At 41.2% G+C, this 20,057-nt stretch overlaps 1 protein-coding gene across 1 annotated transcript in view; it reads left to right on the top strand.

Moving 5' to 3' along the window:
• The window catches only part of LOC126190927 (guanine nucleotide exchange factor subunit Rich), a 294,040-nt gene that overhangs the window by 204,151 nt on the left and 69,832 nt on the right, over positions 1-20,057 (top strand). The window contains exon 17 of the mRNA XM_049931563.1: positions 3,468-3,592. Within this exon, the coding sequence (XP_049787520.1) occupies positions 3,468-3,592 (125 nt within the window). The remainder of the gene's footprint in view (positions 1-3,467; positions 3,593-20,057) is intronic.

Genomic DNA, 20,057 nt, shown 5'->3' with positions numbered 1-20,057 from the left:
GTCAGCTTTTGCATGGTTTGTAAGTGTGCTTTTTTTTGTAGCTTTATTTTATTGTAGTCTTATTATTAACAGTAGCAATACTGACATATTTTCCATAAATTGTATTAAGGGAGACGAAGAAGTACTTTGTGCCTACCCACAAAAAAACTTTCAAAAAATCATATTTTGTTAAATGTGCAACCTTTTAAATAGGCACTGATGTAAAAGTGGGGTACAGACCCTGAAAATATCTGCATTTTCAACTTCTCGTGGCATAATGAATAGTCCATTAAATTTCGAGCATGCAGCCGCGCAAACAGAATTTCCTCCACTGATATTTCGGCCGCGTATCGTCCGGCCATCCTCAGGTGCCAAACACGGCCTTATATGCGGGTCACAGATGCTAGTCATTGGTAAAGAAATATGTTTACACATGCGCCGCCTGTGTGGTGAAGGCATACAGACATTAGATTAGCGTATCAGTGTATGTTCGGCAGCAGTGATACCACAATGACTTCTCTGCAGTTTAATTACACCAATAGCTGGATTCCATGCTTTGTTGAAATTAAAACCATTATCTCTACTTATTAATTTATTAGCTAATCTAATCTCTATAGCTTCCTTGAAGACAGGTTCCCAAAAGGAAGAGGTGGATGTTAAAATCTTCACATCACTGTAGTTCATGAAATGCAATGTATTAATACAATGTTCAGCCACAGCTGTCTTGTCTGGCTGTGATAATCATGGGTATCTTCAATGCTCCACACATCTCTCATGAACAGTGTTTGACCTATGTTTGACTTCTCACAATTTTTGCAAGGAATCTGATACACACCCGCTTTACGAAGCAGTAAATCGTCCTTTACAGAGCCGAATAAAGCTGCAATCTTTGTGGGGAGCCAGAAGATCACCTTAACACAGTGTTTCTCAAGAATACGACCTATCTTAGATGCAAGAGGACCCACGTAGGTCCAAAACACACTTTATCTGAAGGAATTAGTATCTTCTTCCCCAACACATACCTGCATTCTAGGTTTTTGCATTGAATCCTCTATGAATTTGTTGCGGAGAAAATCCATTCTCTTTTAAAATGCTTTTGAGGTATGTGAGCTCTTCTTGCAAATTATCTTTATCGGGTATACAGTGTGCCCTATGCACTAAGGTATTAAGGACACCTATGGTCTGTGAAGGGTGATGGCAGCTGCTGGCACATAGATATAGATCTGTGTATGTTGGTTTCTGATACACGGCTTGTTCTAATGTACCATCAACTTTACTGCAAACAGCAACATCCAAAAAGGGGAGGCAGCCGTCTTTTTCTATTTCCATAGTAAATCGATATTAGCATGGATAGAATTCAAATGCTCAAGAAATTGAAATAATTCATCCACCCCATGCGGCCATACCACAAATGTGTCATCCACGTACCTCCAGAAGGCCGTTGGTTTAATACTTGCTGAGTCCAGTGCCTTGTCCTTGAAGTCTTCCATAAATAATATAGCTAGCAGAGGGGAGAGGGGACTTCCCATAGCAAAACCATCAATCTGCTCATAAAATTCACCATTTAACTGAAAATAAGATGATAAAAGCACATGTTCAAATAAGGCTGTAATGGTCTAATTAAAATGTTGACCAATAAGAGATAAATAGTCCTTTAAAGGTACCTTGGTATATACTGATACCATGTCAAAATTAATAAGCACATCCATACTATTTAGCCTGACATTGGTAAGTCCCTGAATAAAATCCATAGAATTACGAATGTGGTGACTACATTTTCCTACCCATGGTTTTAGTAAGGAAACTAAATATTTGGCAGAAAAATATGTTGGTGAACTAACAGTGCTCATTACAGGCCTCATAGACAAGTCCTCTAGTCGCTCACCCTAATCCATCTTGTGAACTTTAGGAAGCCCATAAAATCTCAGTGCTACTGCATCTCGCACTTTTAAACTTCTTATGACTTCCTTCGGTAGTGATGAAGCATTCAGCTAGGCAGCAGTCCTTATTGTCATTTGTTGGTAGGATCTTTGCTGATCTTCCGGTATGCACCAGAACTAAGTAGACCACATATATTTTCCTTGGAGACTTACTGAGGCAAAAGGACGGTAGCACTACCTTTATCAGCCCTTTATCAGCCCTTGGGATGACTGTGTCAGTATCCTCAAGCAGCTTTTGTATCGCACATCTTTCTTCCTTGGAGACATTACTTCTTTGTGGACGATGTTTTGTAATTGCTCGGCAGGTTTCACATCTGATTTCTTCAGCAGACTCCTCTAATAGTGGTCAGACAGCTTCTTCCATGCCGCTGAAGAAAGATGATATCGGAAAAGTCTTTGGAGTAGGGGCAAAATTTAGCCCTTTACTTAAGACAGATAACGTAAATGTAGCATCCAGATCCTTACCCGTCAAATTTACGACATTTAATAAAAAGAGGTAATGGTTTTAATTTGGACAGATCATGGAATCCAGCTCTTGGTGTAATGAAACTGCAGAGAAGTTGTCGTCATATCACCACCGTCGAACATACATTGATAAGTGAATCGACTGTCTGTAAACCTTCGCCACAGGTGGTGCATGTACAAGCATACCGACGACCAGCATCTGTGACCCACATGCACAGTACCACCGCGGTGGAGCATATAAGGCCGTGCTTGGCATCTTGTTGTTAATCTTGTGACTGACTCTGAGGATGGCCGGACAATACACGGCCAAAATATCAGCGGAGGAAATTATATTTGCATGGCTGTGTGCCTAAATTTAATGGACTGAAAATATCTTTTTACCACAATCTTTGCAGTGCTGACACATTTTCCGTAATGTTTTCACTGAGTGGGGGGTTCTTCATGACCACCACAAAAAGTAAAAAAAAGTAAAAGCTTCATTAATTTTCATTCACAACAAACCTTTGAAAGTTATATAGATGTGTAAGAAGCATCCTGAACCTGAAAATATGAATATAATAATTGTTGTGTAACTCTGGCCGAACAGGCCTTGAAGGCCCAATGGTACCTACGGTCGCTGTGTCATCCTCAGCCCTTAGGCATCACCTGATGTGGATACGGAATTACATGTGGTCAGCTCACTGCTCTCCAGGCCATTGTCAGTTTTCATGGCCGGTACTGCTACTTCTCAAGAAAGTAACCCCTCAAGTGGCCTCACAAGGGCTGAGTGCACCTCGCCTGCCAACAGCACTTGGCAGACCTGAATGGTGACCCATCCAAGTGCTATCCGAGCCTGACAGCACTTAACATCACTGCTAAGACTTACATTTTTGGGGTAACTTTTACTGAAAACTTTGAAACAGCTGTGGAATTTAAGAGAAGAAATCATTGAAAACAACAAATATTTTTTTTTTCAAAATTTTAAAATATAAAGTACCAGACTAGATTATGGCATTGTCAAAGGGTGATCACTAAGAAACCCCACCCTCTCTCTTGGCACTGAGAGCTAAGTCTTTTTCTTTAATATATGGTTTGTATTTACAGATCCCAATGATGTTGAATCACCACGTGCCTCTTTTATTTTGCCGGCCAAGTATGGAGTTAATACTCAGACACCACCAATCAGTCCAAATGAGGAAGATTTATCTCTTGTTTTGGGCACTATGCAGGTATCTGTCTGTTTTCAGGGTTGGAGGTTTTCTAGAAATATTGGTTTATACTTCAGTGTTTTGGTGCCTAGTTAATGTTATGTATGGAAATGAAATTAACTTTCACTATGATAGCTAGAGCATCCACTGAGCATATGTTGATTTATTACTTATCTTGTAAATTCAGTCTGTTGTACTGTTTATAGCTGTATACTAGAATGGCTTTAACATTTAAATTTAAAATCTATGTGAGCATTATGTTAAAATAGTGCTTAGTATGACATTCCATAGATCACATACGTCAGCATGAGAGTTTGAGCTCTCTGAAGAACTATTGAGTGTAATTTCCAATTTTAAAAACTGCATAATTTGGGTGTTTGCAAAAACTGAGATGCCAGCCATCTCATCTGCCACTGTTGGATCATTTTCTTCAACTGTGTTGGTAAATACTTGGTTTTCTTTGGTTAACAGTAGGATTTCAACCTCAAAATTAGTTATGAAATGTGATATAATTTAGTTATCACACTGATGACTGTTAGTGGTATAGTCACAGATATGGAAAATCCATGCAGATGTTTAGCTTGCACAACAATGATTCCATCTTCTAATCGTAAAATATGAAACTGAAGTAGGCAAGTCTTTTAAAGATAATAACAGAGAATAACTGCCATAAATATGACTTGAAAAATTTTCTAAACGTTTTGGCTTCAGTATTTACTTCTGTGTTTTCGGGAAGTTAGTGATAAAGTGTGACTCCCATGTGGAAAATACCATTCTAGTATAGAGAAATGTCGATCTGAGTCAAATATAAGTTCTCATTTTGTGTGCTGTAGTGATCATGAATATCATTTTTTTTCTTTTCTTTTTCTTCTGTCTACTGTTCTCACATATTACATTTATTTTGAAGAACATAAGAGTTTCTGTGATGTAAATACCCGGTAAAGATGGAATACTAGATATATGAAACAGTGATTTAAATAACTTTCTATATTTGCATTCAAACATAACTCTGAAGGCCCTTTTTTGTGATGTGAATATGCTGATAACTGCTTAAGTGTTTCTCCAAAGTGTGGCCTAATATATAACACTTTGAAGACCAGCCACCTGTATCAATTATGCGACTGAACAACTGGCCTTTTATGGCATTTTTAAAAAGGTCGGTAGCTAGTTTGTGTTTGTTTTATCACAAAGGAAAATACATGTTATAATGACCAGCCCAGATACCCATGCATTTTAGCATGTCACTTCCAGACTTTAGGGAGTTGCACTGGCCACAGATTGAATCCAGCGAGAAGGTGATGACAAGAGCTTGTGTGCCGGCCATCTTGGATGTGGTTTTTAGACAGTTTCCCACATCCGACTGGTTGAATAAGCGGCTGGTATCCACATCCCGACTGCGTCACACAATTTGCAAACATTTCAAAAACAGCCTTACACTTTCCTATGACTAACGCTAAATGGAAACAGATGGGGTACACAATTTCAGTTTGGGAGGGGGAGAAGGGGGGGGGGGGGGGGGTCAGAAGAGCATCTGGCCATCTGCTGCCATTAACATTGCCAAATCCAGATAAACAAGTTGATCCACTGAAGACTCGGGATAAGGCCAGTAAGAAGAAGAATTATACATTCTGTAAAAGAGCCATCATCAAGGTTTGTGTTACATATTTATTTTAATTCTCTGGCTGTTGACAACCTTAATAATAACAAAAACAGAAAGTAAAATTTTTCAAACAATGGAAAACCCATGATGGAATGTAACAATATTATTAAAAGGAATGTGGTTATTCACCATAGAGCAGAAATGCTGAGTCGCAGGAAGGCAAAACAAAAAGACTGTCACAACATAAGCTTTTGTCCATGAAGGCCTTTGTCACACACACACACACACACACACACACACACACACACACACACACACACAACAGCAGCACCTGGCAGCTGAAGCCCCACTGCGAGCAACAGCAACAGTGCATGATGGGAGTGGCAAGTGGCAACTGGGTGAGAGTAAGGAGGAGGCTGAGGTGGGGAGGGAAAGGGATAACAGGGTAGGGTTTGGGGACAGTGAAGTGCTGCTGGAAAGCATGCAAGGACGAGTTGGAGAGAGGCTAGGTGCAGTTGGGAGATTAGACAGAGAGCAGGGAAGAGGTGGGGGGGCTTGCGAAAAGGAAAGAAGTAAAGAAGACTGGATGTGTTGGTGGAATGATGGCTGTGTAGTGCTGGAATGGGAACAGGGAAGAGACCGGGTGGGTGAAAAAAATGACTAATGAGGGTTTAGGCCAGGATGGTTACAGGAACACAGGCTATATTGGAGAGAGAGCAATTAAGAAAAGCTGGTGTTGGTGGGAAGGATCCATACGGGACAGGCTGTAAAGCAGTCATTGAAATGAAGGACGTCATATTGGGCAGTGTGCTCAGCAACAGGGTGGTCCTCTTGTTTCTTGGCTACAGTTTGTCTGTGGCCACTCATGCGCACAGACAGCTTGTTGGTTGTCATGCCCACATAGTATGCAGCACAGTGGTTGCAGCTTAGCTTGTAGATCACATGTTTGGTTTCACAGGTAGTCCAGCCTTTGATGGTATAGGTTATGTTTGTGACCGTGTAGGAGTAGGTGGTGGTGGGAGTACGTATGAGACAGGTCTTGCATCTAGGTCTAGTACAGGGATATGAGTCACAAGGTGAGAGGTTGGGAGCAGGGGTTGTGTAAGGATGGATTAGTACATGGGATAGGCTCAGTGGATGGCTGAATACCACTATGGGAGGGGTGGGAAGGATAGTGGGCAGGACATATCTCATTTCAGAAGACGAAGTGAGGTAGTTGAAACCCTGGCAGAGAATGTAATTCAGTTGCTCCATTCCTTGGTGGTACTGACTTACGAGGGGAATGCGAATGCTCCTCTGTGGCCAGAGGGAGACTGGAAAGGTAAGACACTGGAGATTGTTTTTGTACAAGATTGGGAATGACTGCTTGTCACTGCAGATATGATGACCGCGGATGGCTAGGCTGTATGGAAGGGACTTCTTGGTATGGAACGGGCAGCAGCTGTCGAAGTACAGGTATTGCCTGTGGTAAGTAGGATTGATATGGACAGAGATACTGATATAGCCATCTTTGAGGTGGAAATCAACATCTAGGAAGGTGGTTTGTTGGATTGAGTGGGACCATATGAAGCCAATGGGGGTGAAGCTGTTGAGGTTCTGGAAGAATGTGGATACGGTGTCCACACCTTCTTTCCAGATTGCAAAGATGACATCGATGAATCTGAACCAGTTGAGGGGTTTAGGTTTTTGGGTGTTTAGGTAGGATTCCTCTAGGTGGCCCATGAATAGATTGGCATAGGATGGTGCCATGTGGAAGCCCATAGCCGTACCCAATATTTGCTTGTTGGTAATGCCTTCAGAGGAGAAGTAATTGTGGGTGAGGTTATAGTCGGTCACGGCGACTAGGAAAGAGGTTGTTGGTTTGCAATCCATCAGGTATTGGGAGAGGTAGTGTTCAAACCAACAACCTGCTTCCTGGTCACCATGACCAACTATATCCTGACCCACAATTACTTCTTCTTTGAAGACATTACCTACAGACAAATATGGGGTACGGCTTTGGGAAACCGCATGGCAACATCACATGACAACCTATTCATGGGCCATCTGGAGGAATCTTTCCTAAACACCCAGAATCATAAACCCCTCACCTGGTTCACATTCATTGATGACATCTTTGTGATCTGGATCGTGGGTGAGAACACCCTATCCACATTCTTCCAGAACCTCAACAGCTTCACCCCCATTTGCTTCACCTGGTCTTACTCAACCCAATAAACCACCTTCTTAGATGTTGTCCTTCACCTCAAAGACCACTAAATCAGCACATCTGTCCATATCAAACACACTAACCACATGCAATACATCCACTTTGACAGCTGCCAATCATTCCATAGCAAGAAGTCCCTTCCACACAACCTAGCCACCCCTGGTCGCACATCTGTAGTGACAAGTGGTCCCTCTTGAAATATACCAGGGGTCTCACTGTGGCCTTCACAGACCGTAATTATCCTCCCAGTCATGTACAAAAACAAATCTCCTGGGTCTTATCTTTCCAGTCTCTCACAAAATTTCGGCATCTGGCCACTGAGGAGCATTCCCCTCATAATTCAGTTACACCCACAGCTGGAGCAACTGAATTCCATTCTCCGCCAGGTTTATGATTACCTCTCGTGCCCTGAAATGAGAGATGTCCTGTCCACTATCCTTCCCAACCCTACCACAGTGGTATTCCGCTGCCATGCTCCTCCTCCTCCTCCACCTCCACCTCCACCACCACCATCTCAGCCTTTTCCCACATCCTTGATCCTTCGATTTCTAGGTCTTCAATTCTTCTCCCCACGTTTTACTCCCCTCTTCCTGTGCATGTCCGTACCATCTTAGCCTACTTTCTTGGATCTTCTTCCCTCTGGGCCCCACTTTCACTGTTCCCCTGATGTACTTATTCCTTAGTCTATCCTTTCGTGTCATCCAACTCATCCACCTTAACATTCTCATTTCTGCCACTTCCATCTTTTTCTCTTGGGATCTTGTAGTTGGCCAAGTTTCTGCACTATACAGCATTGCAGGCCTCACCACACACTTGTAAAGCTTTCCTTTCATTCTGCAGCTAACCTTCTTATCACACAGTACTCCGCTCAGTTTCCTCCAGTTTATTGATTCACTATTTATCCTGTGCTGTATGTCGGCCTCCAGTCCTCCATTACTTTGCATTTAAGAGCCTAGGTATTTAAATTTCTTGACCAGCGACAGTTGTTCTCCTTGCAGGTTAATTATATAGATCTTTGGCATTCTTGGTACACACACACACATTGTTTTCACCCTACTAATTCTCATTCCCCTTTCCTCTAGAGCTTTTCTCCACTGTTCAAGCTTGTCTTAAAGTGCGTCCTGGGTGAGTTTACAGATTACATCATCTTCGGCAAACATCATGCTCCAAGGTTCCTCTTTTTTCACATCTTTGACTAGTACACCCATGACAAGGTCAAAGAGGTATGGGCTGAGAGCAGATCCCTGATTCAGTCCTACTCACACTGGAAATACCTGTGTTGCACCTGCACTGCTCCTGACTTATGTCTTTGCGCCTTCGTACGTGTCTTCCATCACCCTGATATATTTTTCTGGCAGGCATTTACTTCTCAGACATCTCCAAACTTCTTGCCTCAGCACTCTGTCATATGCCTTCTCAATATCGATAAAGACCATATGTAGTTCAGCTTGTACTATTCTGTGCCTCTCCATCAGTTGCCTTAGTGCAAATATTGCATCGGTTGTTCCTCTTCCCAGCATAAATCCAAGCTGTTCTTCACATACTTCAGTTTCTAGACGCAACCTCTTCTTAATTATCCTTTCCCAGATCTTCATTGTGTGGGACATCAGTTTTATCCCTCTATAATTGCTACAGTTTTGGAGATCCCTTTTCCCATTATGTATTGGAACAAGTACTGCTTCTCCACGCATGCAGCATTCTTTCTCCTTTCCAGATCTTCTGCATTAGACCCCAGGTAATATCAGTTCCCTGTTCTCCCAGAATTTTCCATGCTTATATTGGGATTTGATCTTCCCCTAGGGCCTTTCCATTTTTCATTTTCTTCATTGTGTGTTCGACTTTTTCCCTACTTATGCTTTAGGTCATTCCTTCATTTATATCTCCATCCTCATACTTCTCTCGTACATTTTCCTCTTTCATTAGCCTTTCAAAGTACTCCCACAACCTATTCAGGATTTTCACAAGATTGTGTAATACTACACCTGATTCATCCTTTATCTGCCTCATTGATGTTATGTCCTTAGTCACCTTACCTCTTGCTTTAGCAATCCGTAGGAGTTGCCTGTCATCCTATCTTCTTTCTAGCTCTTCATACACCTCTTCCATTGCCTTAGCCGTTTTGTTTGCCACTGCTCTTTTTGCCATCTTTTTTGCAGTCTTGAAGGCCATTCTGCCATCCACCGAACCTATACAATATACTCGTTCATCCCTACACAACCCCTACTCCCAACCAATTACCTTGTGACTCATATCCCTGTAATAGACTTAGATGCAAGACCTGTCCCATACATACTCTCACTACCACCTACTCCAGTCCAGTCACAAACATAAACTACCTGTGAAATCAGTCATGTGATCTACAAGCTAAGCTGCAACCACTGTGCTGCATTCTATGTGAGCATGACAACCAACAAGCTGTCTGTGCGCGTAAGTGGCCAGCGACAAACTGTAACCAAGAAAAAAGTGGACCACCCTGTTGCTGAGCACACTGCCCAACATGACGTCCTTCATTTCAATGAATACTTCACAGCCTGTCCCGTATGGATCCTTCCCACCAACACCAGCTTTTCTTAATTGCGCAGGTGGGAACACTCTCTTTCCAATATAGCCTGTGTTTCTGTAACAACTATCCTGGCCTAAACCTTCATTAGTCATTTTTTCAACCATCCAGTCGTTTCCCTGTTCCCATTCCAGCACTACACAGTCATCATTCCACCAATGCACCCAATCTCTTTACTGCTTTTCTTTTCTGCAAACACCCCCCCACCCACCCACCCCCCCACCCCTCCTATACCTCTCCCTTGCCCTCTGTCTAATCTCCCAACTGCATTTAGCTGCCATAGCCTCTCTCAAACTCATCCTTGTGTGCTTCACAGAAGAACTTCACTGTCCCCAAATCCTACCCTGCTATCCCTCCCCATCCCAGCTTCCTCCTTACCTTCACCCAGTTGCCACTCCTATCCTGCACTGCTGCTGTTGCTCACAGTGTGGCTTCAGCTGCCAGAGACTGTAGTCATGTGTGACTGAGTTGCATTTGCATGTGTGTGTTCGTGTGTGTGTCTTTGTGTCTGTCTGTCTGTTTTTCACAAAGGCCTTGATAGCCAAAGGCTTACATTGCGACAGTCTCTTTGTTGTGCCTATCTGTGATTCACGATCTCCACTATATGGTGAATTACAACTTTCCTTTTCAGAATAAAGTAAAATGTTTGTTACAAAACAAATATTTTTTCAGTTGATGCTTAATTTCACTGGTAACTGCCTCAAATGTGAAAGATTTTGAAGCATTCTGGCATGCAGAGTGGTATGTTACAGTCATGACACTGTCTCCATTGCCTGTTAAACCCTCGGAGTCTCAGCAATCTAAGTCTTGTCGAACAGCTGTAAATTGATTTCTAGCAATTGTGCAAATGAAGTATACTATAGAGATTTCCAGGTACCGTGGTTTTTTTCACATTCATTACCACCAAAAACACTGTGATGATCAGATCTGGGTGTGTATCAACTGTTTCTGTGCAAGGAGACATCTGCACTATTACAACACAGTACCACAGTGGCAAATACCATTAATGTCTGAAATTACAATCCTTTTTAGACACAGTATTTGCAGAACACAGTGGTCGTGAATTATTTAAACAGTGTACACACTCGAGTTTTTAGAGTGTCACCGAGTTGATGGGGGGAGGGGGGGGGGGGGGGGAATATATAATGGATGGATGAAAATGGGGAAGAAATGGCTTTAAATATTTTTGTTATTTACTCTTTCAGTACGAACTTTGTTGTAGAACCCCTTTTTTATGTGTGGTAATAAAAATTCATTTAGACAGAATTAAGCACATTTAAAATTACGTGAACTTCAGCAACCCTCTCATGCTGATAAATTCAAACTAACTGATTAATAACATTTATGACTTTGACAATTATTTAAATTAAATTTTTTACGTATTTTGGCCTTGGCACACATTTTCTAGATGCAGTGGGTTTTTAAATATTTACTGAATTCTTTCCCGGCGTTAGCTATGGAACACAAGACTGTCTCTGTTAGCATAAAATGGTTAAATATTACCAAGCCGACCTGAACGTTTAATTATCATTGACAAAACACACTTCACTATACGTTTAAGTTATTTGCTTTAGAAATTGAAAGAACCAACACATTAACAACTTCAACGTTAATTATCCACCTATGAATGCACAAATGTAAAACCAGTAATAAATCCAGTCAGCCTCAGGATTGCTGTAAAAGAAAAATATTTCGTAATTCACTGCTAATTTTACCTGCTCCTGATTTACGGGTTTGGTTAATTTTATAGCGGAACAATTTTTTAAATGTGCCGCCGCTGCAAATCGTTCGGTCGCGGCACAGCCCAGCAACACCAACGATAATCATTAAAAATGCTGAAAATTCTTTAAAGAAATATTATAGATGACATGGGCAAGCTAATTTACATTAGTAATACACAATTTTGATAAATTATAATGTATTTAGACCATAACAATAATTAAAATTACACACCTTTATAATTTCTCCTCTAATGGCGGCTAAAGATAGATACAGACAAAAGAAGTCTACTCATTCATACAATGCTACGTCACAGGTTCCTCTCTCTCTCAGCTCTCGAGGAAGACTCAAAGAATGCACATTATGTAGTGCTATTTATGGTATTGCTGATAATAAATATCTCTTTGTAATCTTACAACATTATTTTCCTCTGTGGCTATATTTTACATTTTTTCATTGCAGATTTTAACATATTTCATAATTACATTATGAGTATACAAATATTAAAATCATAAATACATCGAGAATATTATTACAGAAAATATTACAATAATAACCAACGTCCTTTATACAAAATTAAATAATATTTTTTGTTAAACAATTACAGTACATACGAATTGCTTCATAGCGGCATACATAGTACAATTAAATGTCATTTCATTTTATGAATAGTGTGTGTGCTGTCAGGGAACGTTACATTGCCCCCTGGCAGCATTTGGCAAAGAGTTTCTATACTTTGACACAATGGTGCCAGTAACGTTCTTTACAATTCTGTTTTTTTTTTATGGAATGTCTCTTTTAATTAGTCCCAGGGTTATATATGTTCATGGCTCCCCCATTTGGGCAAAGGCAGACAGGAAACCTGGGCGAAACTGTGCCGGAGCCCAGCCATCCCAGTTGGTTCATGATTAATCTTGTCTCTTTAATAGTAATTATTTTGAAATGATTTAGCAGTTTGTCATCAACGGTTACATAATATCACAGTCACATACAGTTCAACGAAAGTTTGTTGTGTGAGTTTAACAACTCATAATTATCATTTTGCGATATACTGCAAGGTCACTTGTCCTAGGATATATCACTTAGTTTTTTGAAATCATTTAGTACAACGTCACTTTCATAATGTTCTCACTACCTACGTGTTACAAATCCATCTCCTACACTTGTTAGTGTTCATTTTCTCTCATCAATTTACGGGTATACATAATTAGTGTTCAATGTTTTTCAAAAATCGAGTTCATTGACATGTTATGCAGTTTGTGTAAATATTTTGGAATATGTCAGTAATACTGTAGTTGGTGAGCGGTGCGGAGTGATTGTTGAGCGGCGCTCGGTGCGGCGCATCTGCTCCATGTAGGTCACCGTCCCCGGTGTTGACAGCTATGGCGCGGAGAGGCGTGTGGCTGTCTGGTCTGCTACGGGTTGCTGCTGCCACTGCATGGCTGAAGTAGCCGGATGTGCGTTGTATATCAGCTCGCCCATGTGACATCTTCTTGCAGTGCTCCAGCAAACATGCAACAAGTTCACAAACAGTGTACTATCCTTATGGGCATTTTTCCTGCTGTGGGAAAGAACGCACACAGTTATTGGCAGTTATTATTCAGTAGGCCTTCACTAGTCTGGTTTGCACAATGTTTCATTGTCACAGTAACGCGTTTTATGGGCACACAATATTTTTTCACCATGTCATGAGTTGTCATTAGTCACACGCAAGTTTTCACCTCAGAACAAAATGTATCTCTGTAGTCAATGCGCTTTCCTGGCGTCCCTTGACACACAAAGAATTTTTTTTTTTTATTTATTTTTTTTATATATATATATTTGTACACACACACACACACAGTACAAGTTATAGTTTGACACTGACTTGGTCCACCGTCTATTATCGGCTCACTGTTCGTGTCGTGTCAGTTCCTTGTCCACTTGCACACACGGCAATGATACAGTTTCTTATTGCTTGTTCAAAACAACCTCGTGACGTATTGCTGCAGTTTTAACAGTCACTGTCTGTCTCTGCCACACAATACTGCACTTTTGTTTAAGTTTTTTCAGTTACAATGTCCGTTGTGCAATTTTTTGTAACAGCACATTCGTAACTTCTTTGTTCACTCTTTACCAAGGTGTGTAATAATTGTGTACATGGTAACAAATATTAAAATTTCGTATTAGTTTGCCCAAAAATCATCTATATTTATGTTCGAGTAGATTTTATTTGTGCATTCCAGCCGCATTCAGGCATATTGTTCAATAACTCATTTGAAATTATGTCTCACTTTACTTGCAAGGTCCTATGTTACTACAGTGTTGTCTCTGTAGGCTAAAATTGACTTGGACTGTATCAGGCTAGCTCTTTTTACTGATTTGATCTGCACATGCTTCAATTGAAGCTTCTTTGTGCGTAACTTTGCGTTACTTAAATTTGCAATAAGTTTGTCTCCCATGGTGCCCTTGGGTCACTACTGGGTGATTTACTCTCTTTGATAATACTGGTTTGAAAATAAAGTTCTCAGGATCTCGTATTATTAATATTATTTCGGGTTCGAACCTGTCAATCTGACAGCTACACACACATATATAGAAAAGACTGTACCAAGAAATATTTCAAGTTTGACGCACATATAGAATATTATGCAGTACACAAACTAATCACTACTAAAATGTTCCTTCTGACTGATCTCTGTCACAATTTAACACTACAAATAATTGCACTAATCAGGTTATCTGTGCAGACATTTAGAGCATGTTTAAGCTAACACTAATTAAAAAGAAGACATAACACAAATAATCATAAACAAAAGAGAAAGTCAATCATATTCTTATAGCTAAATACTTCTACACTAGTACATTATCTCTACAGTTCACGCATCATTAATGTTCATTCATTTCCAAAAGAATGGTGTACCTTTTTATACATAACACATAGGACTATTAATCATTTACTGTAGGAATATTTTCACATCCTTACGTGGATACAGTCCCCGTACTCTCCGTGATTGGGGATCTGCTAAGAGATAGCTACTATTCCCTTTTTGGACCAAGGAATGGAGTATGAGGCTCGACAGTAGGTTTTGTGAGGCTTCACCTCGATATTGTATTGATATCCCTTAACAATTCCTGGTCGTTCTGAAAAAACATCTGCGTAGCCAGATAATAACTGTACCAAATCCTGCTGTTGCATTGAGTTCAAATTTTCGGACTGTGATACTTTGTTCACAAGTGCCCCCACATTTGCTTTTAATTGACCACCTTGTACGTCTGGATAATAGAGATTTTGTCCTAGAGAATGATTGTCTAAATGTAGTATCCACTGATTCCTACATTTTATGTTAATAGCATTACAATTAGGCACAGGTACCTCTTCAGATCTGAGCATGGACAATTCTATCCTCCTACCCATGTTCATCAAACTTAATTTTCCCCAAGAAAGGTTGATTACTGCGTCCCTTTCTCTCAAAAAATCTACCCAAAATGCAGGCTACCTTTAAACCCTTCACTACCAGGAATGAGCACGCTATGGCTTCTCCCCTTATATACATCTCTACCCGCACTTGGAGTTTAATTATTTGTCGCTGTGCACTGATGGCTCCAGTGACTTTGCAATTGTTCACAGGAAAAGTCAGCATACGCTTTTCTTTCCCCAGTACTCTGAATAGGTCCACACTCATGACACTGACAGTAGCACCTGTATCTATGATTGCTTGCACATTAATATTGTTAATTTTGATATTTATTATCGCTTGTACTTTGACTTTGTGCTCCTTTATGCACGTAGGTGGTTCAGTTATTAATTCATGTCCCATCTGTACCCCGTCATTATACCTGAGGATACAGATTTCCGATGTTTTGTTCTGTGTCAGGCTTCACTCACTCCAAACCTCAGCCGACTATGGAGAGTGTATCTCGGCTGAATGTAGTTTGTTGGATTATTACTGGTGGATGGGTGTGGCTGCTCTGTGTCACTGACCTCCACTATGTGTAAGTTGTGTTGCGTCGGCCGCCACGGTGGTGCAATTGGCCCATTTTGTGGTGGCAGTCGGTTATTGTCATATCTTTCACTGTTTTGCTGGTCAGGACTGGGCCTCTGGTTCTGTGGCCAAGTTCGGTTTGCATCGTTATAGGTTTTGGTGTTCCATGGCCCCCTGACATTTTTCCATCTACTATTGCTTGGTGGGCCTGTTTCATATCGGTCATCGAACCTCCTTTTCAGGTCATTGTTCACCGGCGGACTATTGCCGTTCCGGTCTCTACCTCTATTCCTGTTTTGTACATAATCTTGTCTCCTATTGTTACCTCCGCCGTTTCCATTATTTGGTGGAGGCGTGTTATTTCGACCATTTCTGTAACCGTTTCCGTTACTTCTAGCCTGTTCAGAGGCTGCCTTAACATCCTCCTGAATCAGGTCAATTGAGTCCAGAACAGACAAGAAATGTTCCATGTCATGCTCCGGTACATGTATAAGTTTTTCCTTTATGTGTATTGGCAAGTGTGATTTCAAAAGTCTGATCAAATCCCGGGATGAAATGTGCTCATCCCAGTAACGGGTCTTATTAATGTATTTCTCAAAATATTTTCGCAAATTGACTAATCGTGGAGAATACGGCTCTGGATTATATACCTCTTTCTGTAATCTCTCCTGAATACATGTTGACCAATATTTGGCCAAGAATGCCTTTTCAAATTGCTCATATGTGTCGCAACTGTCAGCTGCTTCGGTTGCCCATAATGCAGCATCTCCTTGTATGTAAGACATAACATACTGTATTTGCTGTGTATGACTCCAAACACTAGGCAAAATGTTTCTAAATCCCTTGATAAATACTACAGGGTGAACAGATTTCTTCTCCGTTGTAAAGGTCTGAAACTGTCGGTTTTTAATCAGGCTTTCTTCAATCACTATTTTGGAGTGACATTTGTTTGTTTCGCTAACATTGGTTGCCTGTTCTGTCTCGCAGTCACAATTTTTCACTGCTGTATTTATATGCTTATCATTGTTGGACCTGGCTGGCATCACACACGCCTGTGCGTCGCCGTGCAACAAGCTGTTTTCCAGCTCCGCAAGACGACGGATGACATTCTGCTGCCACAGCGGAATGTCAGTGTGCACCGCCCTTCTTAGGTCCTGCACTTCCGCACTCAAGCCCAAGTCTTTGGCCTCAATCGCGGCGTGCACCTTCTCGTCTATTGTTTGATTAAGGTCGGTGTCTTTTGCCTCTAACCAGTTCGTAAATTCCTTTTCAATTTTGTTCGCCTGTTCGGATATTTTCTGCTCTATTGCTTGACTTATGTCAATTTCTAATTTTTCCATCCTGTTAGCCAGTACACTGATTTCATCTACGATACTGGCGTTAGCCACCTGGATATTATCTACTCTTTCACTCAGTTCTTGCACCGCTTTGGGTATGGTTTCATAGTTTTGTCTCAAACTAACAATCTCACTTTGCATAGCTTCCAAAGATTGCATTAACTGCAAGTCTCTCTCATGCTGGCATTGATCACGCTCTGCTTGTTTAGCATAATGTTCCATTTCTCGTTCTGCATGCATAGCATCACGTTCTCTATCACGTTCTGCTTGCATAGCATCACGTTCCTTATCGTGTTCTGCTTGCTTACGTGCAAATTCAGCTACCAATCTCTGGTCACGCTCTGCTTGTTCATGCAAAAACGTAGCTTGGAAATTGAGCATGCGCTCGAACATAACTCTTAATGATTGCACTTATGACACCTCACCACTCCCTGGTCCGTGTCTAGAGCTTGTGGGTGGCACAGTATTTCTACTTTCAACTGAATCACTGGCTGGCAGTGGCAACATTTCTTGCCGTTCTGCCCCCAGATTCTCACATTGTACTTCCTGAACTATGCCACTAACATTACTTTGTGCCCCACTTTCTAACTCGGTATCACTGCTTGCTAATTGTTGTTCATTATCCATGTTTATATTTTTCTGACTACACAATCTAACCATAGTCAACAAAAGAAACAAAATCTAAACTAAATATCCTAACACTCAGGTTTCACTGACATAATCACACAAGAAATAGTCATTTGTCGAAACATACTTATTATATACTACGATGACTAACTACTCAAATGACCAGTTATTTAAAAAAAAAAAAAAAAAAAAAAAAAAAAAAACCACACACTAACAACAAGCACACCACTAATGATCTGAGAACACCGCACTGAGGCTACTTTACTACCCACAGGACAACTACACTGTAGCTTTACCTTTTGGTGATCTGTCTTGGGTGCAGCTGCCCCCCTGGTATTGTGGTAGGTAATTAATTTTTTGATACAATGAGCTCTCTTCTTCAGCTTGCCTCTGGGTATATAGTGTTCTCATGCAAAAAATCATATACAGGTATTACAGGTAGTACCTCGTCTCCTACCTTCCAAACTTAACAGAAGCTCTCCTCCGAACCTTGCAGAACTAGCACTCCTGAAAGAAAGGATATTGCGGAGACATGGCCTAGCCACAGCCTGGGGGATGTTTCCAGAATGAAATTTTCACTCTGCAGCGGAGTGTGCGCTGATATGATACTTTCTGGCAGATTAAAACTGTGTGCCGGACCGAGACTCGAACTCGGGACCTTTGCCTCTCTTTCAGGAGTGCTAGTTCTGCAAGGTTCGCAGGAGAGCTTCTGTTAAGTTTGGAAGGTAGGAGACGAGGTACTGGCAGAAGTAAAGCTGTGAGGACGGGGCGTGAGTCGTGCTTGGGTAGCTCAGTTGGTAGAGCACTTCCCCGCGAAAGGCAAAGGTCCCGAGTTCGAGTCTCGGTCCGGCACACAGTTTTAATCTGCCAGAAAGTTTCATATCAGAGCACACTCTGCTGCAGAGTGAAAATCTCGTTATGAAAATAATCTATTGTTTAAATGGACAGGTAAAAAATATCTACTCATCAAGTGGCAGCAGGGAAAACACACACACACACACACACACACACACACACAATTACACACACACACACACACACACACACACACACACACACACAATTTAACTTTTACAAACTTTTGGAGTTAGTGGCTCCTCCTCCTGGTGGAACAGCTGAAGGGGAAGGAAGAGGGGTGAAGGAAAAGAACTGGGGAGGTTTAGGAAAGGGGTACATTTTAGAAAAGTCACCTGGAAACCTGGTTGAAATGGCTCTGAGCACTATGGGACTTAACTTCTGAGGTCATCAGTCCCCTAGAACTTAGAACTACTTAAACCTAACTAACGTAAGGACATCACACATATCCATGCCTGAGGCAGGATTCGAACCTGCGACCATAGCGGTCGCGCGGTTTCAGACTGTAGCGCCTAGAACCGCTCGGCCACTCCGGCCGGCTGGAAACCTGGGTCAGGGGAGACTTACCAGACAGGATTAGAAGGAAAGGAGTCTTTAGTGCACTTTATGCTTACTGCTTGTTTAAGATTACTGAAGAAGAAATCATTATGATTTATCATGCAAATCATCCAACGAACATGAAACTAACTAACTAACCAATCCAATTATTGGAGTATTCAAATGCTATCTTGCTCATTCATTCACATTCTGTAGATTCCATCGAGGGGAAGAACTTTCAGGAACATGGAAGACTGAATGAGGATGTATCAGCAATGTAGGGAAAGATAGATTGCTACTTATTATAAAAGTAATAAGCCAAGTTGCAGACAGGCACAATCAAACACTTACACATAAGCTTTCGGCCTCAGCCTTCATTGGAAAAAGAGAAACACAGACCATTTGTTCACACAAGGAAGCACACCTCATTCACTCATGACTGCTAACTCCAGCAGCGGCATTCTCATCTGAGCTGTCAGAGTTGGTGATTATGAGTGTGTGAGGTGTGTATGTTTGTGTGAATGAATGGTGTGTGTTTCCTTTTTTCTGACGAAGGCTGTGGTCGAAAGCTTATGTGTAAGTGGTGAGTGTACCTGTCTGCAACTTGGCATGTTATCTTTACGATAAGTAGCAATCTGTCATTTCCTACATTGTTGATATTCCTACCTGGAGTTTGCATTGTTAACACAAGAGACTAGGAAATCATAGGAACTGAACCTGTATAATGTATTAACAAAATCTCTCATCTTGTTTCATCTGAGTTTGTGGAAAGTGGATGAAAAACTCCTGCGACAGTGCTGATTATTGTGGGAGTTGGCAAAACATTTGGTGTGGATGACAAGTTCATTGCATTGTCCAGAATCCTACCCTTCACATTAATGATGGTGCCTGAGTAAGTTTCGTGCTGTGAAAACATCCTACGTTTGTTAAACTTTACAGTCTGTCTCACTGTGGCCATCATGTGAACCCAGTCATATTTAGTTACGTCGTACCATCAATCCAAGTCCGTGAGTTGTAGGATAACTCCACAGACAACTCCAGGTGCAGATGATATAGTTGTTTAGAAACCAAATCCAA

The sequence above is a fragment of the Schistocerca cancellata genome, chromosome 6 (genome assembly GCF_023864275.1).
Source record: "Schistocerca cancellata isolate TAMUIC-IGC-003103 chromosome 6, iqSchCanc2.1, whole genome shotgun sequence".
In the NCBI taxonomy this organism is placed as follows: Eukaryota; Metazoa; Arthropoda; class Insecta; order Orthoptera; family Acrididae; genus Schistocerca; species Schistocerca cancellata.
The sequence above is the reverse complement of the archived record's forward strand: the minus strand, read 5'-3'. Positions and strand labels throughout refer to the sequence as shown.